The sequence below is a fragment of the Equus asinus genome, chromosome 3 (assembly GCF_041296235.1).
Source record: "Equus asinus isolate D_3611 breed Donkey chromosome 3, EquAss-T2T_v2, whole genome shotgun sequence".
NCBI classification, from domain to species: Eukaryota; Metazoa; Chordata; class Mammalia; order Perissodactyla; family Equidae; genus Equus; species Equus asinus.
In genome coordinates this window covers 89725662-89745164 of record NC_091792.1, presented here as the reverse complement: position 1 = coordinate 89745164, position 19503 = coordinate 89725662, and the positions used below count along the sequence as shown (strand labels likewise).

The 19503-nt window shown below is 34.3% G+C and overlaps 1 protein-coding gene across 7 annotated transcripts in view; it reads left to right on the top strand.

Annotated features, from left to right (window-relative positions):
• CCSER1 (coiled-coil serine rich protein 1) overlaps positions 1 to 19503 on the top strand; it is a 1220070-nt gene that overhangs the window by 406926 nt on the left and 793641 nt on the right. For all 7 annotated transcript variants that reach the window (XM_070505367.1, XM_070505366.1, XM_070505369.1 and 4 more), the window contains one exon: positions 8513 to 8720. In XM_070505367.1, coding sequence (XP_070361468.1) covers positions 8513 to 8720 — 208 coding nt within the window. The remainder of the gene's footprint in view (positions 1 to 8512; positions 8721 to 19503) is intronic.

Genomic DNA, 19503 nt, shown 5'->3' with positions numbered 1-19503 from the left:
GCATTAGAAATTATTTTAAATAATTTTCATCCATAAAAATGATATATTTTTCTATTACACTACAAATTCTATTTATCCTATTAGACTACAAATATGAAACTCTTATCACTGAAAAGAAATTCATTTTATACAAAAGAAAAAGAAAAAACAAAAGCAAAAAGAAAAAGAAAAAAGGCAAGTCATATTAGAGCTTGAGAATTTTTAAAAAACATATTGTTTTTCAAAAGCAAAAATAAATTCTATGTATTTCTTTCACTAAAAATACTTCACATTAATTGTAATATGTAAAATTGAAAATAACAAACATACTTAGTAGGCAACAATAAGATATGCATCATAGGTAACTATAAAATATACCCAGTGTCTAAAATAGACTTGTAGAATACTGTCACCAACAAAGACAGTAACTAGAAAAAAGTAACATAGTAAAACTCCTTCCCATTTTTAGGGAGTTTTCATCTGTATAAACTCGTTTGAAAGCAAATTTAGCCACAATTTACTACAGTGGAATTGAACTCTTAGCTACTGAACTTCAGTATCGTTCCTCAGAGATTAGATTTTGTTCAACTTTAATTTGCTTTTCTCGTATAGTTTAAAATTTCTCAAATAAGATCACTTCCATAGGGTGATGGATGAGAGGGTGGGAAAATTTTCCAGATTCCCACAAAAGAGATGTGCAATAAGGAAAATGTTGAATGTAAAAGTCTGCAAACTCATCAGAGAATTGATGTTGTTTATATGATGAATTGCCTGGAAAACTAGAGAGAAAAAATCTTAGTTTTTTAAAAAACATTTGATTGGTATCTGCTAGACACAGGAAGACCAGCCAGTCTGAGAGATTTTCTAAATTAAGAATCACTTCTATAATATCAGAGGGCAATACATAAGAATTTGACTGATTTCCATCTCTATGAAATAGCTTTGGTGATTTTGTGCCCTGAACTTTCCGTCAGTTTTAGTGCTCTGGGAAAGAAAACCGATTATACTATTAATTCAATCATAGCATAATTAAAACATATACTACCTACAATTAAATGAGTAATTGCAAAGTGAAAAATACATGTGTGTGCACAAATAGATTTGGTGTATCTTTATATGTATGCATGCACATGGGAAATTTTTTTTTTTTGAGGAAGATTAGCCCTGAGCTAACATCTGCTACCAATCCTCCTCTTTTTGCTGAGGAAGACTGGCCCTGAGCTAAGATCCGTGCCCATCTTCCTTTACTTTATATGTGGAACGCCTACCACAGCATGCCTCACCAAGCAGTGCCATGTCCCCACCCGGGATCTGAACCAGTGAACCCGGGGCCACCGAAGTGGAATATGCGAACTTAACCACTGCACCACGGGGCCAGACCGCACATGGGATTTTTTAAACAGTAATTTGAGTCATTCTTTGCTGAACTTTATTATACTTTCATCTCTACATTCATTAATTCTAATTCTTTTCCTTAGTGAAGTGATCTTTAAACTGACCTTAAAACACAAAAGTAGAGAATGGGAGGGAGAAATGTGCCTGGCGTTAATGGCATGGAGAAAATGTACTGAACGTAGACAATCAAGTCAGCCTTTTTTTTTAAGGCTAAAGAAGTACTTTTAAGGTTTGTATGAGCAGGTTTGCAGTCATAGAATATCTACTTTCTCTAAAATTTCAGAGAAGGAAATTATAACTTTTCTAGGGAGTATGAATCCTTACTATTTAATCTCATTTCCTAAGACTGTAATTTAATATTTTACTATTTTCTAGCTTCAGTGAAAATAGAATAATAAATACAAGTGTATTTTAAATTTGAATTCTATTAAAAGATGATGCAATATGGACCAAAGAGCACTGGACCTGAAGTCAGGGGACCAGAATTCTGCACCATCCAGCTGTGGACACTGAGAAAATTTATTTAGGCTTGAGCTTCCTTATCTATTAGAAGGGAATGTTAAACTAGATGGACTTTAATGCTTTTTTTAGCACTAAATTTAATTGTTCTATTGATATGAGTATTGCATACAATTGTGCAATAAGGTTTGGTGGGTACATTAATCAACAAGAAAGACAAGTACTGTCCCTATTTTCTTAGAACATGCTAGCCTCTAATATAACCATTAAACAAATGCTTACGTGATTTATTATCATCCCACTGTTGTTTCTAGGTTTAATGTCCTTTGAATATATTCTTTCGTAGTTATACTAGTTAGAATGCTTTCAGCTCCAAGTAAGAGAAGAACCTAACTCAAAGTTCATTGAACAGTCACAAATTATGTTATCTTGTCTAAGAAGAAATCTACACGTAGCAAATCTCCAGTGTTGGTTAGTTCAGAGAAACTACGACGTCAGCAAGAAGGCAGGTCTACCAACTGTTTTGCCCCTCAGTTTCCCCAGCTGAGTCTCTTCCTATTTGCGGACGACACCAGCACTTCCCAGCAGCCCTTCAAGTCAAAACAACATCCACAGGAAAGGTGGCTGTCTCTTCCCTGAATCTCTTCTTCCCAGAGAGGAAACATTTCCTTGAAGACCCTCACCAGACTTCCCGTCATTTCTTGGAGCTATAGGAGAGCCAGCATTTGAACAAATTAGGGAGTTTTTATTTTCGGTTTTGTTTTAAAGAGACAGGAGGAGGGTGTGAATGTGTAGTGAGCAGGCAGCCAACGATGTCTCCCATAGCAATTTTTTCCTTACAAAAATTTTATCAATGGGTTCTGGAGTTTCAATTTTGTTGTTTTCTATTGTTTTTATTTCTCTGATGAGAATAACCATCTATTTATTAATTAAGTCCAGTTTTTCTTATAAAACTTTAAAGATATTTATGTTAGCTGCTTAAAATCCTTGTCTGCTAATTCCAATATATGTGTCATCTCCTAGTGTGTATGAGTTATTTTTCTGCTCCTTTGCATGTCTGTTCATTTGAGTATTTGCCAGACATTGTGGAAGACATGTTTTTGGGAGTCTGTATTTGATTGTCTTTCTTTAGAGAAAGGAGAGTGTTTTTCTAGCAGGCAGTTAATTTACAAGGAGATCAGATTGATTTTTTTGAGGCTTTTGTAAAGCTTGGAACTCTCGTGTCTCCCTGCGCTGGGTGACTTCTTTGTCACTCGCGGATACTCTCCTGTATCTGCATAGGCACAAAAACTGCAGCGTCTGTTTTTACAGACCACATCCAAGTTCAATACACTGACACCACCACAGTGGCAACTCCTATAATTATTGCAGTTTTATTTTTGCTCTTTTGGCACTTGGAAATTTTCCTGTCTTTGCCTCCTGTACTGTAATATGTTTAAAAATAAGTGTGGTTATAATTTATCCAGTATTTCTGTGTTTTGGGAACGGGAGATGAAGTGGAGTCCAATGTGTTCCCAGAGGTCTCCTCAAGTTAATTTTTTAATCACATCTGTGAAAAGTGCTACAAAGGAAGGCTTAGCATAGAACATGTGGACCTGTGTATGTTTGAAGTGTGGGGTACAGGATATAAAGGAGGTTTCCCTGAGTACATGATGTATTTTAAGGAGAGAACAAAAGGTGAGTTAGCAATACTTTTTCATGCACAGAGAACAACATATGCAAAGGTCCTGAGGCAGGATGGAGCTTGGCACATTTCAGGACCTGAATGAAGGCCAGTGTGATTGGAACTCAAAAAACAAGGAAACAGCTGTTATAAGATGAGGTATGGTAAGGCAAACAGTTGCTAGATTATGGAGGACCTTTATGGCTATATTAGGTTATTTGGATTTTATCTTGCCTTTCCACCTATCACAGGTAGTAGTGAAATCCTTCGCACATGTAAATTCATGTCTAACTGTAAAGTGTTAACAAATTCTTATACCCACTATCCTACTGTGGATGCTGGTTCTACCTCTTCTGGAAATATGGCTAATACCCATTTATAAAACAATTTGAGATACAAATTCTTTCCTAAAATGACACTTTCAGATAAACAATATATTTTGAAAGAAAATATGAGAAAAATAGTTTATTTACCGCTGATAGCCTTTTTGTAGATAGTTCCTTAAACAGACAGTTTTTGTTAGGTTGGAGGATGCCAGTTCATTAATACAAATGTATACCCTTGTGCCTCTCTTTGAGTTATTCAAGCTAAGATTTCATTTACCATAAATAACCTGAACTTTTTTTAAATGAGGTTTAAATAACAATGCGTTTCCCAAAGTAAGGTTTTTAAAAACTGTTATGTTCTGCAAATCTACTTAATGAGGCTATGGAAGGCAGTTGTAAACACATGCTTATTTGTTATGCTGGGCAAATAGAGATTGTATTTAGTTTTCCATTCTTTGGAAATCTGGTTCGGAAATCTTAGTCACATTACAAAAGTAAATCATTGAGACAGATCTCTTATGACCATGCACATTTACTGTAATGAAAGGTGTCAGCGCACTAAATAAGTAAGGACTAGCTCCCGTGATGGGTAAGAGCATCAGTCCTTTGCAACTGATGTGATCCTGTATTTTGTTAGTCATTTTGCCATTATATTGGGACGTTTTCAGATTATTTGAAGAGTACATATAGGTGGAAAGAAAATTTCTCACTATCAAAATGATAGTGCTGGTTATAATGAAACGATAAAACATCATGGAAATATTCTTTTGTTTTCTGTCCCTGTTAAGCAGAAATCCTTTAATCACTCTATAGTTTATGTCAAGATACATATTTTTTCCATTAAACTTGTCTGTCATACTGCAAATAGAATGGCAGGAGAACTCGAACTAGCTTGGTAGAAAATTCCTTTCACACAAAGTATCCCAGTGACCAAAGTACAGAGAGAATTCACCATAGTAGTTCATGGTAAATGTTTTAAGAATTAGTTGAAACTCTTTAAGTTTCTCAAATTGAAACTTTCAAGAATACAGTTAATGTAACATTTATGAGTTTTGCTGTTAATCCTACTGAAAACCTTCATTATTTTGGTATTTGTGGACTAAGAAAGGCCCATAAGTCTCAATTTGACTTTGTCTAAGTGTTAGTGAATTTTAAATTATAAAGACTTAGTTAGTATTCATAACCAACGAGGCAAGTGTAATTACTGAGCAAGTCTACCCAAGATGCGTGGAGTTGACACAGAGAGGGTGACGGTATATAAATGTGCTTGGTGGAAATTACATTGTCTTTGTTTTTTGTTTGCAATAGTTTGGTGATTAATGAACCACTGTATCAGCCCAAAGTATCTTACCTTTTTTTTTTTTTTTGGCCATGTTAAGGGACTATCTTTCTTTTTTATGTAAAGCACATTTGTTCAGTTTCTTGAAACTGTAATAATTCAGAGTTGGCAGACACAGAGCTATATATCCCAAAGTGCATGGACTCTGGTATCTGGTGAGCCCTGCTAATGCAGGCACAGGACAGCTTAGCTCTCCTTTTGGCCTTATGGCTTGTCTGTGCTAGAGGAAATTCTGGTTCCATATTAGAAAGTTTTCTTTTCTTGTCAACTACAGAGATAGTGTTTTTTTAGCTAAATTTCTCCAGAGACACTTGGGTGTTTTGGGCCCAATAAAAGTCTATTGTTAAAAACATTGATATTCAAAATATTAGACAATTGTAAACCACAGGCATCAATCAATCAGAAATACAATGGCCATAAACATAGAACAGGATAGCTGTGCTGGCCTAGCAACAGAGGAGCAGGCCTGTTTAACAGCCCATTTCACTAACTGCCTCAACCTGAGTGAACGTGGTTTGCTTACTGTGGTCTTGTAGGTGACTGTTTTTCATGTACAAGTAAAATGCTTTGAGATAAATAGATTTGTTTTTCATATGTGAAAGAGTATTTATTAGTTGTTTTTGGTATCGGCTACTAAGAATTTAATACTTGTAGTGGACCTCTTAAGGTCAGTGACCGATTAATAATAGGATTAATAATCCTATTAATCTCTGCAACTTCACCGCCGTTGCTCTGTTCGATACAAATTGGATGTTTTCCATAATTGTGAAAAAATGCCATCATTCTCTCTTTCTGGAATGAAGAATAGATCCAAACTTTTGAAGCATAGAACAAATGGCTAATTTTATCTTCTAAATGCATTTCTATAGCCCATTCTTAACTTCCTGAGAAATGGCAGACATCCCACAATTTGTAAATATTCAACTATAATCCACAGAATCTCAGTAAATTCCTGAAATTAGTTGTAGAGCTTCCCACTAGTATGGTTTCTGCAAGCTTTGTCAGTTTTCACTGATGTTTGCATTCACGATTGAGCAAATAGGCTCAAAGAAACAGCAGTCTAGCAAAAGAAATTATAAAAACCTGAGTCTGATTATTTTATTGGGAGAGTGCCAGGAAATTTTGAACCGTGGGTGGCAACCCTGCAATACATAACAATTCACTTCTAGAAAAATGTCTGTATACCAATGAGAGTGTAGGCATGGATTATTACCGAGAATTATGTTTTCTTCATTCTCTCATTATTATAGTCATTTATTCAACTTCAATTGTACAGTTATTTACTGAGTCAACCTAAGATGTGCCAGACACCAGGCCAGCTCACAACTTAAGCCTGATAACTCTTTGAAAATTCTATTATAACTAAAATGCTATTACACATACTGTGATTTCTAGTTTTTATATTCCATTTTATTCTTCTTTGTCTTAGAGAAAATAGCCTAGAAGATGCTGAAGTAAAATAGAAATCTTTAAGAATGATTGTATAGGTCACTATAAGTTGTATATAGTTAAAATGAATCAGTCATATCAGATAAAATATATTTTAAAAGTGAAAATATAAATGAGTCTTTGTATAATTGTAGATTTTTTTTGTTTTTGTTCATTTGCTTGCTTGTTCTTCACACAAGGTGAGATGCAGAATTGTGTAGTGATTTAGAGCTCAAGTGCAATAATCTCAGCTCTGTCTCTTGTTTGCTGGGTGACCATCAGCATGTTACTTAAACTCTCTGAGACTCGTATCCCTCAACTGTGAAATGGGGATTCTAACAGTACCTACCTCAGAGAGGTGTTGTGAGTATTAAGTGGTTTAACATATGGGAAGTCCTTACAAGACTGCCTGATATACATTGTTTTATAATATGTGCACGTTATGGGATTAGTAGGAAAAAAATCTTATCTTACAAGAGTGCTTAGATTGATTCATCCCAGGTCTATTTCTTACTAGCCATTTAACTCTGAGAAAAGTTACTTATCTGGGCCTCGGTTTTCTCATATGTAGAATAAAGATAATCATTGCATCTGCCTCTTTGACTTGTTCAATGTTTGAATGAATTAACATATGTGAAATGGTTAGCACAGTACTTGGCCCATAGTTAGCCTTCAAAAAGTGTTAGCCATGACTACTTATTTAGTATTTCATTATAGATATAAAATGGGCATAGAAATCTTTCCATTGAAAGGACAGTTGTGATCAATGAATATACCTGAGTATACCTGGGAAGACAGGTAAAGAATTGAGCTGATCCAAAAATATGCTTTCTTTACTAATTTTCCAATACTTTATAAATTAAATTATACTATTTGTGAATAACCAAATTTGAATAAAATTAACTGAATATATATTTTCTCATTTGCATCTTTGCCTAATCTTCATGGCAAGTTCGCAGGCAACTCTGTTTTTACTCAATTTAGACAGCTAAGTGACCTTAGCATATAATTAGGAAAATAATATACATAAAAACTATTCAAATTGAACCCAAGTCCTAAACTATTTTTTCATAAGTATCCTGAGCTATCTTATAATATTAATTGTCATTGTTGGATTGGCCCCTTGGATTTAACAAATGGAAATAAACTTAGACAAAATCATTAAAAAAGATTATTGTCATAGGCTCATCTTTTCATACTATTTTTAGATCTACCTGATTTGCACATTTGGAAAACTGTCAATCTTAGTATCTTTGCTTTTGCTTATATCTCCAATGTTAGCCATCTTAAAGGATTTTCAAAATGCATTATTTTCAAGTAATTGATTATGAAGTAGAACAAAATAAATATGTGTGTTTTGTTTCCCTACACTTTACTATGCTAAAAATTTAATGATTATTTGAAAGCATGCTAATTACATTTAGAGTTATGCATTTTCCGTTTATTTCACTAATTTTACATAAAATCCTATGTATAATAAGCTTCCTTAATTCCTAAAATGGTCATTGGTTGCTTTAGAAATTTAAAGTAATTGCCAAAATTATTTTATCCTAATTTTTGATTTCTTAATCTTTCCTTTTCAGTTAATTTTTAAGCATATTTTCAGAAAATCTTTATACGAACTTTCTCTTTCAGTGATTTCTGTTGACTTTCAACATTTTTGAAAGAGTTAAAGAAGTGTAAACACAGTTATCATGTATAAATGAAATTTGATTGTCATTGAATCTTACTACGAAATATGCAATTGACCAATTTTGTAATTTTGACAAATGGTTTCAGAATTTTCAAAGACTAATATGAGGAAATGATGAGGGTCACAAGGAAATTTTTTCTAGCTCACTACTGACATTGATCAACAACTTGGAAAATGCTGCTCTGAATGTGTTACGTCATAATTTTTGTTCTTTTTCTTTCTCTTGTTAGGAACCTTTCCCTGAAGTTAACAAAAGACCTTGATCAGGAAGCCAGGTGTGCCCACATCAGCCGAATGCCCAGCAGTCCATCTGCAGATTGGCCCCTGCAAGGTGTGGAAGAGAATGGAGGCATAGATTCTCTGCCATTCAGACTGATGTTACAGGACTGCACAGCTGTCAAGACGTTATTATTAAAGATGAAGAGGGTTCTTCAAGAGGTAATGGTTTACTCTAAGATTAATGTCTTTCGGTGCCTTTAGACAGTGAGGGCTGTAGACCCGGTCAGTCCCTGCTTCTGTCGATAATGAACTGAATGACACTGTGCAGGGGGCAGGTGTCCTCTTGGTGCTCAGCTTTTCTTGTGTGTCAAATGAGGGGTTTGGAGTTCTGGTTTATAAGGCACTCTTTAGCCCTTAACTTCTAAAATTCCATGAAGGAATTGAAAAAGAATAAATTGACACCAAGCCTGGGAAAAGTCAGGTAAAGAGAAATGGACATCAGCTCTTAAGTTATGTTTATATGTTATTATAAAGCTATTGAGAGACCTATTAAACGGACTTTGCTTTAATGATACATGAGGCTTAGTTTATATGATACCATAAAAGTAGTTTACTTAGTCATTTTTGTCCCAGTGAAAATCAGTGTAGTAAAATTTAATCTGAAAGTCTGACTGATTTTGTGCATTGAACACTGCTGCCCTCCCACAACCTATGCTCAGTTAAAGGATGAGCTAGTCAGGAAAATGAGTGATGGATTCTCTCGCCTTTATGCCCAGAAATCAGCCATTCTTTATGATTCAAATGTGCTATGGGTTTTTTTTAATATATAATTACAACAGTTATTTTCTTTGGGGGGTTTTTATGGAAAGTGTACACATTAATATTATTTCAAAGATATAAAGTGAGGGGGTCAGAAATTTTGAATGACTTTCCTCTGGTAAGGATGATTTCTGACTCTAAATTCAGTGACTTTTTATCATATCTCATTATCATTCAATTGAGAGGAGATATTAATAAATAGTGCGAGAACAGAAAACCATAACTGTTTAGAATAAATAGTATTATGGCTCCCTTACAGTGATGATCACTGATATTTGCTTTTCTAACACTGATGATAATAATAGTGCTGGCAGCTACCTCTAGAGGCCAGAATGGAATCAGGAAGAGAGAAGGGATTTTAAGAGAAAGATTGCCCTAGACTATTTGGGGGTTTCCAGTCACGTGTTCCTTATCAAGTGCTGGAGTAAAAACTGGAAGAGCTCTCCGCATCCCATACCAGTTTATATCACTGGCATAGCTTTTGTGACTAGAATCTATGCAACGGTGTGCAGGAGTGGTGTGCTTATACTTGATGACTGTTCGAATTTTAGGAATTTTATGAGCTTGCAGTTAAGCACAGGCATAAAAAATGAAACTGTATACACTTATGATGAAACGAATTGTATTTTTAAAAGCGTAGTCAGTACTCAAAACTCATCATTTCCTATTTATTTTACTACATTTTACTATTAACTACACTCGTGAGCTTATTTACATCCATTGAATCTCTATGTGGAAATACTGTATAATGGCTACTGTGCATATTTCCCAATAGTAGATTCAAGTGTGTCATTTTAGTAGCTTGAAATCAGCTACATTGGAATATTATGCCACAGAAATTGGCAAACATCATAAATAAGGGCAGTTAATTTTTACTGAGCTTGCTGTCAAATATTTACCAGCACACCACTGTCTGTATGACTATATGGTTCCCATACTGACAACATAAACATTTTCCTGCACTTGTGTAATTTCCCGATGTTGGCTTAACATGCAGTGTGGACCTCTTTGAACAAAGGCAAACTTAATAACAGCTGTTATATTAAAAGATATTAATCTCAAAGTCTGTAACACTCAACTGTTCAGCTTTCTACCTATCTCTTTGATTTGGATTTTAATAAAAAATTAATACATGTAAAGGGAAGTAGAAGAACTGACAGGAAGTGGCAAGAGGCTTTCTTAGGGTACTTAATTTTATAATTTAAAAATATTCAGATATTCATTGTAGAATCAATGTTCAGAATATATTGAGATTGTTTTTATACTTTCATCTATTTTTCTTCATTAAAGAGTGTTTGAAGAAACTGAAGAGAATTGATTTTCAAAGCTGGTGTACAATGAGCAATAATTACATCTATTTGTTAAGCCCATTCAGAGAGCAGGGGGTCTTATTCTTTATAATCAACAAGAAAAGCAATATTTTTATGTGATTATCATAGACAACTGTTCTGGTAATAATAGATGCCTTTAAAGAAAATGGTTTGTTTGAAAGTTCTCTAAGCCAAACGGCAATTTACCTTTCATTACTAAATTTGAGTTTAGTAACAACTGTTCATCTTAGATTAACACCTTTTTAGTATAGAAAAATAGTGTTTATTCCTATTTCATGAACTTATTTTTCAGGATGCATAGTAGTCCAACTTTTGTACATAGATTATTTTTTAACTGCAGAAGATCTCAATTATTTGATTTTTAAAATAAAAAAGTAATTAATGAGTTTAATATATCACACTAGAAAGTGTTCTTATTTGAGATTTTTCCTGATGGTGCATCTTAGGTTTTAATTTTGAAGTGAGTCAAATGTGAATAATCTGAATGGAATCTCACAGTCCTAATTTTGTCTGCCTTCTTTGAAGATCAGTTGCTATTATTAAAATGCACATGCAGGGCCGGCCCAGTGGTATAGTGATTAAGCTCAGCATGCTCCACTTAGGTGGCCTGGGTTTGCTGGTTTGGATCCTGGCCTCGGAGCTACACCACTCATTGAGCCATGCTATGGTGGCAACCCACATACAAAAGAGAGGAAGATGGACACAGATGTTAGCTCAGAGTCACTCTTCCTCCAGCAGAAACAGAAGATTGGGTAACAGGTGTTAGCTCAGGGCAAATCTTACTAACCAAAAAAACCCAACAGTGTGCATATTCCTAACAACCTCAAAAATCAACTCCTTTATTTAAAAAAAATAATAAAACTGATTTTGGGCCCTTAGAAATTCTATTATAACTTTATTCTTTAGTACTAGTGATAAAAGAAGTGACAATAGCAAGGGAGGAAAGCTATGTAAATTTGTTTCTTCAACATTTGTTAATTGTTTTTTGCATAATCTGTTATCTGTAGAAGAGAGAATGCTTAATATCTAAAGAGATATTCTGCTCTAATGTTTCCTTTTAGTTTGCTCTTTTCTCTTTTTGTCACTATCTTATTACAAAATTTGTTTGTACTGTTTGGCAACTGACCAAGAAAACCGCTGGGAGGGCATTTCATGTATAATGAATAGTGTAGTTTCTAGTAGGATAATAGTGAATAAGTGCGTTTATCCAAGGTTGTAATCCCCTCCCTCAGAGCCTAGGCCTTTTTAGTTTATGTAATACAATAAATCCAGATTTGTGGGATACAGTTGAAACCTTATTTGGAGGAAAATTTATAGCTTTAAAAGTTTACATTTAAAGGAAGAAAGTACTATAATTGATTATCGAAGTTTCTTTCTTAAGAAGCTAGAAAAAAAAAGACAAATTGAACCCAGAGGAAGTAATAGAAAGAAATATAAAGAACAAAATTAATGAAATTAAAAACAGACAAATAATAGAAAAATTATGAAGCCCAAATTTGTTCTTTGGGAAGTTTAAGAAAAAAAACCAACTGTAGAAGAAAAGAAATTAAAGAAAAAATAAACAACATGAATTACTAATATTAGCAATGAGTCAAGGGAGGAATAATCATTACAAATCCTAAAGATATTAAAGGATAATAAAGAAGTATTATAAACAGCAGTATGGCAATAAATATGATAATATAGATGAAAAGCACAAATTCCTTGAAAAGTGCAACTTTCCAAAGTCACACCAGAAAAAATGAATAATCTGAGCAGTCCTATTTCTATTAAAGAAATAGATTCTATTATTAAACAGAGAAAAAGCAGTCCCATAAAGAAAAATCTACGCCCAGGAGGTTTCGCTGGTGAATTCTATCAAATATTTAAGAAAAATTTAAAACCAATATTATTTTTTTTTAATCAGGAGATAGAGGAACAAAGTATGCTTCTCTGGCTTCCCCTAGAGTGTGCAATCCAAGAGAGAGAGAACAAGACAAAATACATGATGTCTTTTCTAACTTAGTCTCAGAAGTAACATACCATCACTTTCGTGAAATTTATTGGTCACGGAGAACAACCTTCATTCAGCATTGGAGGGCACTATACAGAGGCCTGGATACAAGAGGTGGGGAACATTGTGACCCCTCTTGGAGGCTGGCTACCACACTCTACCCTCTGGCCCCTAGTGATACATCCCTCACGATACAAAGTGCACTTACCCCTCCCAATGCTGCTCAAAGTATCACTCAATTACAGCAGCAGCTCAGAGGACTGATTCTCATCATGTGAAGCATGCGCAGTTGTAGATGACACTTCAGTACAGCAACTCAAGTACAGTTCTCCATTTGAAGAGCTGTAAACTAATGCATAGGTGAGCAGTTTCTTGATTAGGACTGACAGCCTGGGAATAATTCTCCAGGACTTTTAGTTCCTTCCCCTGTACTCTTAGTTCTACTCTGATAGTCATCTTTTCTTTTCTTATAAGGTTAGCAGGTTTGCAGTTGAGTAGTTTTCTCGTCCTGGTTTGTGCTTGTAGACATTCTTATCCAAAGCCCTTTTTTATTTTATAGTGTCTCCATTCCTTTAAGTCCAAACTGCAAAGCATTTCTGTGAATATAACTCTCTTAAATTCTGTTTGAATCTCTTGTGAATCTCATTAGGGCTTTATTCCGTTATACAAAAGCCACACCCACAAATCTCTTCATGATAACCCCTTCTTCAACTTGAAATAGCTAAAGGACAACTCCTTTAAGCTTTTGGTACCCAGTAGTGGCATAACTTGGTCATATGGTATTTCTATTTTTATTTTTTTGAGAAATCTCCATACTATTTTCCATAATGTCCGTACCAGTTTTGTATTCCCACGAGCAGTGTATGAGGGTTCTCTCTTGTCTACATCCTCTCCAACATTTGTTATTTTTTGTCTTGATAATTATAGCCATTCTGACCAGTGTAAAGTGATGTCTCATTGTAGTTTTGATTTGGATTTCCCTAATGATTGGTGATGCTGAACATCTTTTCATGTGTCTGTTGGCGATCTGTATATCTTCTTTGGATAGATTTCTGTTCGTATCCTCTGCCCATTTTTTGATAAGGTTGTTTGTTTATTTGTAGTTAAGTTGTGTGAGTTCTTTATATATTTTGGAGATTAACCCCTTGTCAGATATATGATTTGCATATATTTTCTCCCATTTGGTGGGTTGTCTTTTCATTTTGTTCATGGTTTCCTTTGCCTTGCAGAAGCTCCTTATTCTGATGAAGGCTCATTTGTTTATTTTTTAATGCGTATTTTTGTTTCCCTTGCTCAAGTAGACATGATATTCAAAAAGATCCTTCTAAGACCAATATCAAAGAGTATACTGCCTATATTTTCTTCTAGGAGTTTTATGCTTTCAGGTCTTACCTTTAAGTCTTTAATCCATTTCGAGTTAATTTTTGTGTACGGCAAAAGATAATGGTCTACCTTCATTCTTTTGCGTGTGGCTGTCCAGTTTTCCCAGCACCATTTATTGAAGAGACTTTCCTTTCTCCCTTGTTATGTTCTTAGCTCCTTTGTCAAAGATTAGCTGTTCATGTATGTGTGGTTTTGTTTCTGGACTTTTAATCCTACTCCATTGATCTGTGTGTCTGTTTTTGTGCCAGTACCATGCTGTTTTCATGACTGTAGCTTTGTAGTGTATTTTGAAGTCAGGGATTATGATGCCTCCAGCTTTGTTATATTTTTCTCAAGATTGCTTAAGCTATTTGGGGTCTTTTATTTCCCCATATGAATTTTATTATTCTTTGTTCTATTTCCATGAAGAATGTCATTGGGATTCTAATTGAGATTGCGTTGAATCTGTAGATTGCTTTAAGTAGTATGGATATTTTAACTATGTTTATTCTTCCAATCCGTGTGCATGGAAAATCTTTCCATTTCTTTATGTCATCATCTATTTCTTTCAATAATGTCTTATATTTTTCATTGTATAGATCTTTCATCTCCTTGGTTAAATTTGTTCCGAGATATTTTATTCTTTTTGTTGCAATGGTAAATGGAATTGTATTCTTGAGTTCTCTTTCTGTTAGTTTGTTATTAGAGTATGGAAATATAACTGATTTTTGTAAGTTGATTTTGCACCCTGCAACTTTGCTGTAGCTATTGTCAATTCTTACAGTTTGTTCTTACAACTTAATTTTCTTCTCATCTTTAGAATAACATAAGTAAAAAAAAATCAACAGTGTAACACTGTCTTCATACACAGCAGTGGATCCCATTGTATACTCCCTAAAGAAACTTGTGGTTTAAATAGTGGCATATCTTAGATTCACTGAGAACGGATCAGTTGCTGAATAAGAATATTCTGCCTACATAAGGCCTGACTCTTTATGAGCCTATAAAACTTGATCTGGAAAGTAGATAAGAAGACGAGGGAAGTGTAATTCCATGCCTCTTTTGCTGTGTAAGCAACCTTAACTTTCAGTAGTCCTCTGGGAGAGATTAGAGAAGTTAGAGAAAAAAATCTTCCCTAAAATTTTTCCCCAGCCCCATTTCACTCACGGAGTCCCACTGGAGGAAGTATATTAGAGTGGTAAAAATCAGGAGTGTTTGGAATCGTTGAGATCTAGGTGTCAATCTCACTTCTGCCACTTCATAGCTGCTGCAAGTTGATTAAGGTATTTAAGTCTCTGTTTCGTCATATGCAATGTTACTAACTATTTTATAGAGTTATTTAGACAACTAAACAATAGAATGTATATAACATGTTATCACAGTGAGGGTGTGGGGTAAGCACCCATGAACATGAGCTACTGAAATGATCTTGTTTGTGTGATTATTACTGACTGTGTTAAACCAGGGGGAAAATATTTGAGATTTCTTAAATACTTGGACATATACCACTAAATGCTCTTTAATAGAACAAAATGTTGTATTTATTGAATAAAATTCAACAATAATAATTGTTAATAAGACCCTACTAGCTGAAACTAAAAGTAGAGGTGTTGTTGCCATGTATGCTTTTCTGGGCTTTCAATTGTGGCAGCACATTTGTCCTGACATTTCTTGGCAAAAGAGCTATTACATGTCAATTGAATTTTCTGTTTGCAGTCAATATATGAGAAAGAATTTTCCAAGTGAGAAATCATAGTGACAGACAATGGTGGTATCCATTGAGAGAGAGAAAAGAAAAAAAGATGCGTGGCGTGTCAACAGTACTTGCTGGTGAATTGGAATTGGTTGGTGACAGAAAGAGAAAAGGGATAACTGAGAATTGTACTTTGAGTAACGGGCAGATATTATTGCCATTTTCTGAGACTGGTAAGATTAGGAGAGGAGTAACCTGCAAGAGGCAGGAGGGAAACCAGAATTCTGTTTTGGCCAGGTTAAGATTGAGATGCTTATTTAGACAGGTAAATGTATGGGTCAAGTGGAAATTTGAATTAATGTGTCTGCAAGCTCAGAAAGGTCAGACCTAGAAATATAGATTGAGTATTCATGATTGTATAGGATCTGTTTAAAGCTATGAAAGAGAGAACTTGCATATAAAACCAGGGTGGGAATCTCCAATGTTTAATGATCAGAAAATCAAGAAAGAGAATGTCCAATAAAATGGGAAGAAAACTAAGAGTGTAGTATCAAGAAGCCAAGGGAAAGCATTGCTTCAAGAAAGCCAACTTGAGGAGTGGTGGTGAGAAGTATGATAAGAAAAGAAAAGGTAAGCAATCAGTGAATTTGGCAATCCATTGATTTAGTCCAAAAGCATACTACCGAGGCTTTAGGAATTTCAATATGTAAACAGCTTAGTCAAAGTGTTAGTTTATAAAGCCAAAGCCTAGATTAGAAATAGTAACCATTTCCAGCTGGTTCTCATTTGTTATCTTATTGTACTAGAACAGACTGCTCAGATTTGAGTTTCAGCTCTTACTAGGTAGGCACTTGTGACTTTGGGCAAGGTGCTTATTCTCTCCATGAAAATCTGGTCTCTTCTAGAAGTGGAATTGCTAGGTAAGCACATGTTCAAAACTACTAGATAATATCAAGGTTTCTCCAAAGTATTTTTACCAGGTTACTCTCCTAGCAGAGTGTAGTATATTCTTGGAATAGAATGCTTTATGTTCATGTATCATCATGTCCCATGAAGAATATTTTGAGCACAAAAATCAAGTCACAGATAAATTCATACAGAATATAGAGTTCAAAAATATCTAAAGCTAAATAATATATCATTAAAGAATATATATTTAGTATATATTTACTATACATAAAATATAAGCATATTTATATATATAATATATAAGTATAGCTTATGCAAAGCTAATATATTAAAGAATATATATTTACTATATATACCATATATATTTGCTGTATATATATTATGTATTTACTATATACACACATGTTTATAAATGTGTTTATATAATATAATTTATATATATTTATATATATGTTTATATATAACTTACTCTCTCTCTATATATATAGTAGAGCCATATAAAAAAGTAAAAGGATGTTAAACATAATATTCAGAATAAGATTACCTGTGTAGAATTAGTGGACGAGAGGAAGTAGATATGTTCAATTAAGGAGGGGCCAGTAGAGGACTCTGTAGATATTATCTATTTTATATTCACAGTATATTTTCTAATATGTTTCCTTCAAAGTCTTTATGTATGCGTAATATTTTCTATATGTGTGAAATGCATTAAAAATCTCAGTCTTTCCAAATTGCTCATACTCTGAGTAGGTCCCTGTCCACCAACTCCATCCCCCTCTGTATTTCTCTGCCTGTGAAAGTTCCAGAAATAGTCTGGCTACCTCTTTGCCATCAATGTATTTTCTGATGTTTATTTGACACTGAAATAAAAATAGAGTGGGATCACAGTGAAAAAGTGTTTGCCTATCACCCAGAGAATTCTTTCCTGGGATGTGTACTTATATTATCTGCTAGTCATGTATGTTATTTTATTTCTTATAAAAAAAGAAAACTGCAACCCACAATATTAACAATAAATGCCACCCTCATTGTACCTGAATGCTGTGGTTATTTGTGTTATAATCATATTCAATAATTAATCAAATAACCACTAATATGCTTTTGCTTTGCATGCGTAACTTTCAATTTTCTTCATGAATCCGGTGTTAATGTCTCACTTGTAATACAACTCACATATTATGGTGTAATTCGATGGGCTGAATCTGACATCAAGAATTTCAGGCTGCAGCATAGCAGACATACAGCAGATGGCACCCTCCAGAATCTCCAGGGGATGCTCAGAGCTGTTAGCACTTCTGGTGGGGGGAGACAGCAGGAAGCCACTTAAGCAAATGGTACTGTGGAAAGCCTTCAATTGTGTTCCTTTGAGACACATTTTTATTGGAATTGTTTTGTTTTTGTTTGAAAATCAGAATCAAAGGCATATTTAACAGTGAAAATGCCTATTTTTAATCACTGGCTATGTAAAAGATGATATTACAAATTTACATAAGATAATGCAGTTGCCTAGGAGTAATATAAACCTTAAAGTATTCACATGTTTGCAGATAAGCAAAAGTGTTTTAGCAACTAGTGACTAATTTTTATGGAGTGTGGTTATTCTTTAACTGTTTCATTTTAACTTTGATGAAAATAAAATCTTGAGAAAGCTAACTGTTGACTTTATTTTAGTGCAATTTCCTAATGGAAAGACAGATGTTTACTACTTCAGATGTAGTTTTAAATAGATTATTTCCTGTTACTGCTTTTTATATAAGAGGACTAGCTGTTAATAAAATCAAAATGACTCAAATTATATTTACAACAAATATGTGTAAAAACAAATACATCTGTCTTGTTCTCTTTGATTAGATGGGCTTCTGAGCAAAGTGAGGGGAGAAGAGGAGATTTAAAAAGAATAGTGAATTATCATGAAAGATTTGAATCACTTACCTGAACCATATACAAATATTGTTTTATTGTCTGTGGTCTTCATTAGGGTCAGCAAAATTTTTCTGTAAAGTCCTGGCCAGATGGGCTGTATTGCGACAAGTCAACTGAGTCGTATCAAGGAAGCAGCTATAGGACATGAACAAATGCGCATAGCTGGAGTCACATAAAACTTTATTTACAAAAGCAGGCGGCAGGCCAGGTTTGGTTTTTGTCCTGGGCCTGTCATCCCATCCTACTTCAGAAAGAGATGATTAAAGTATTGTGAGGAGGCTATGTGCAGTTAGGGGCATTAGATTTAGGGGCCAGAAAACACAGTCTAAATCCCATCTTTTTACTTACTAGCTGAATGACCCTAGGTGAGTCAAACTCTGTAGATAATAATACCAACACATCACTTAGTTTTGTTGAGAACATTAAATAAATTTGTATGTTTAAAATACATGGAGGTGTTGGACTCGTAGCAAATGCTCAGTTTGTATTAGTTGATTTATTATTGTCACAAAGTCTGAGGACCACTAGTGAAATAAAGATCATGAATTCGCCATTAGGCAAAGCTGAATTCAAATCTTAGATCTACAATTTAGCAATATTATGTAGTTCAATTGCTTTGATGTGCATTAGGTTCCCTCACATGCAACGAGGATAAAAATCTTATAAATTTTATTGTGGATTAGATTTAAATTGTGTCTGGCAATGGAAAAGTCTAAATAAATATCAGTTCTCTTCTCTCTCCTCTTTCCCCCCTTTTACAAAACTTATTCTAACACTAATTCGAAACTTATTACTCAGACTGGGATTTGATTCTCAGCTTGATAGCACATCCCTGATTCTTATTTTTTCTAGAACTGGCCCTTGATTTTAGTTCCTGTGTTTTGTATGCTCCAGAGCTCAAGTCCAATGCTTGAGCCACAGGCTTGATGCAGAGGTTGTTTTGCTGTTTCACAGAATTCCTAAATTCTGCAT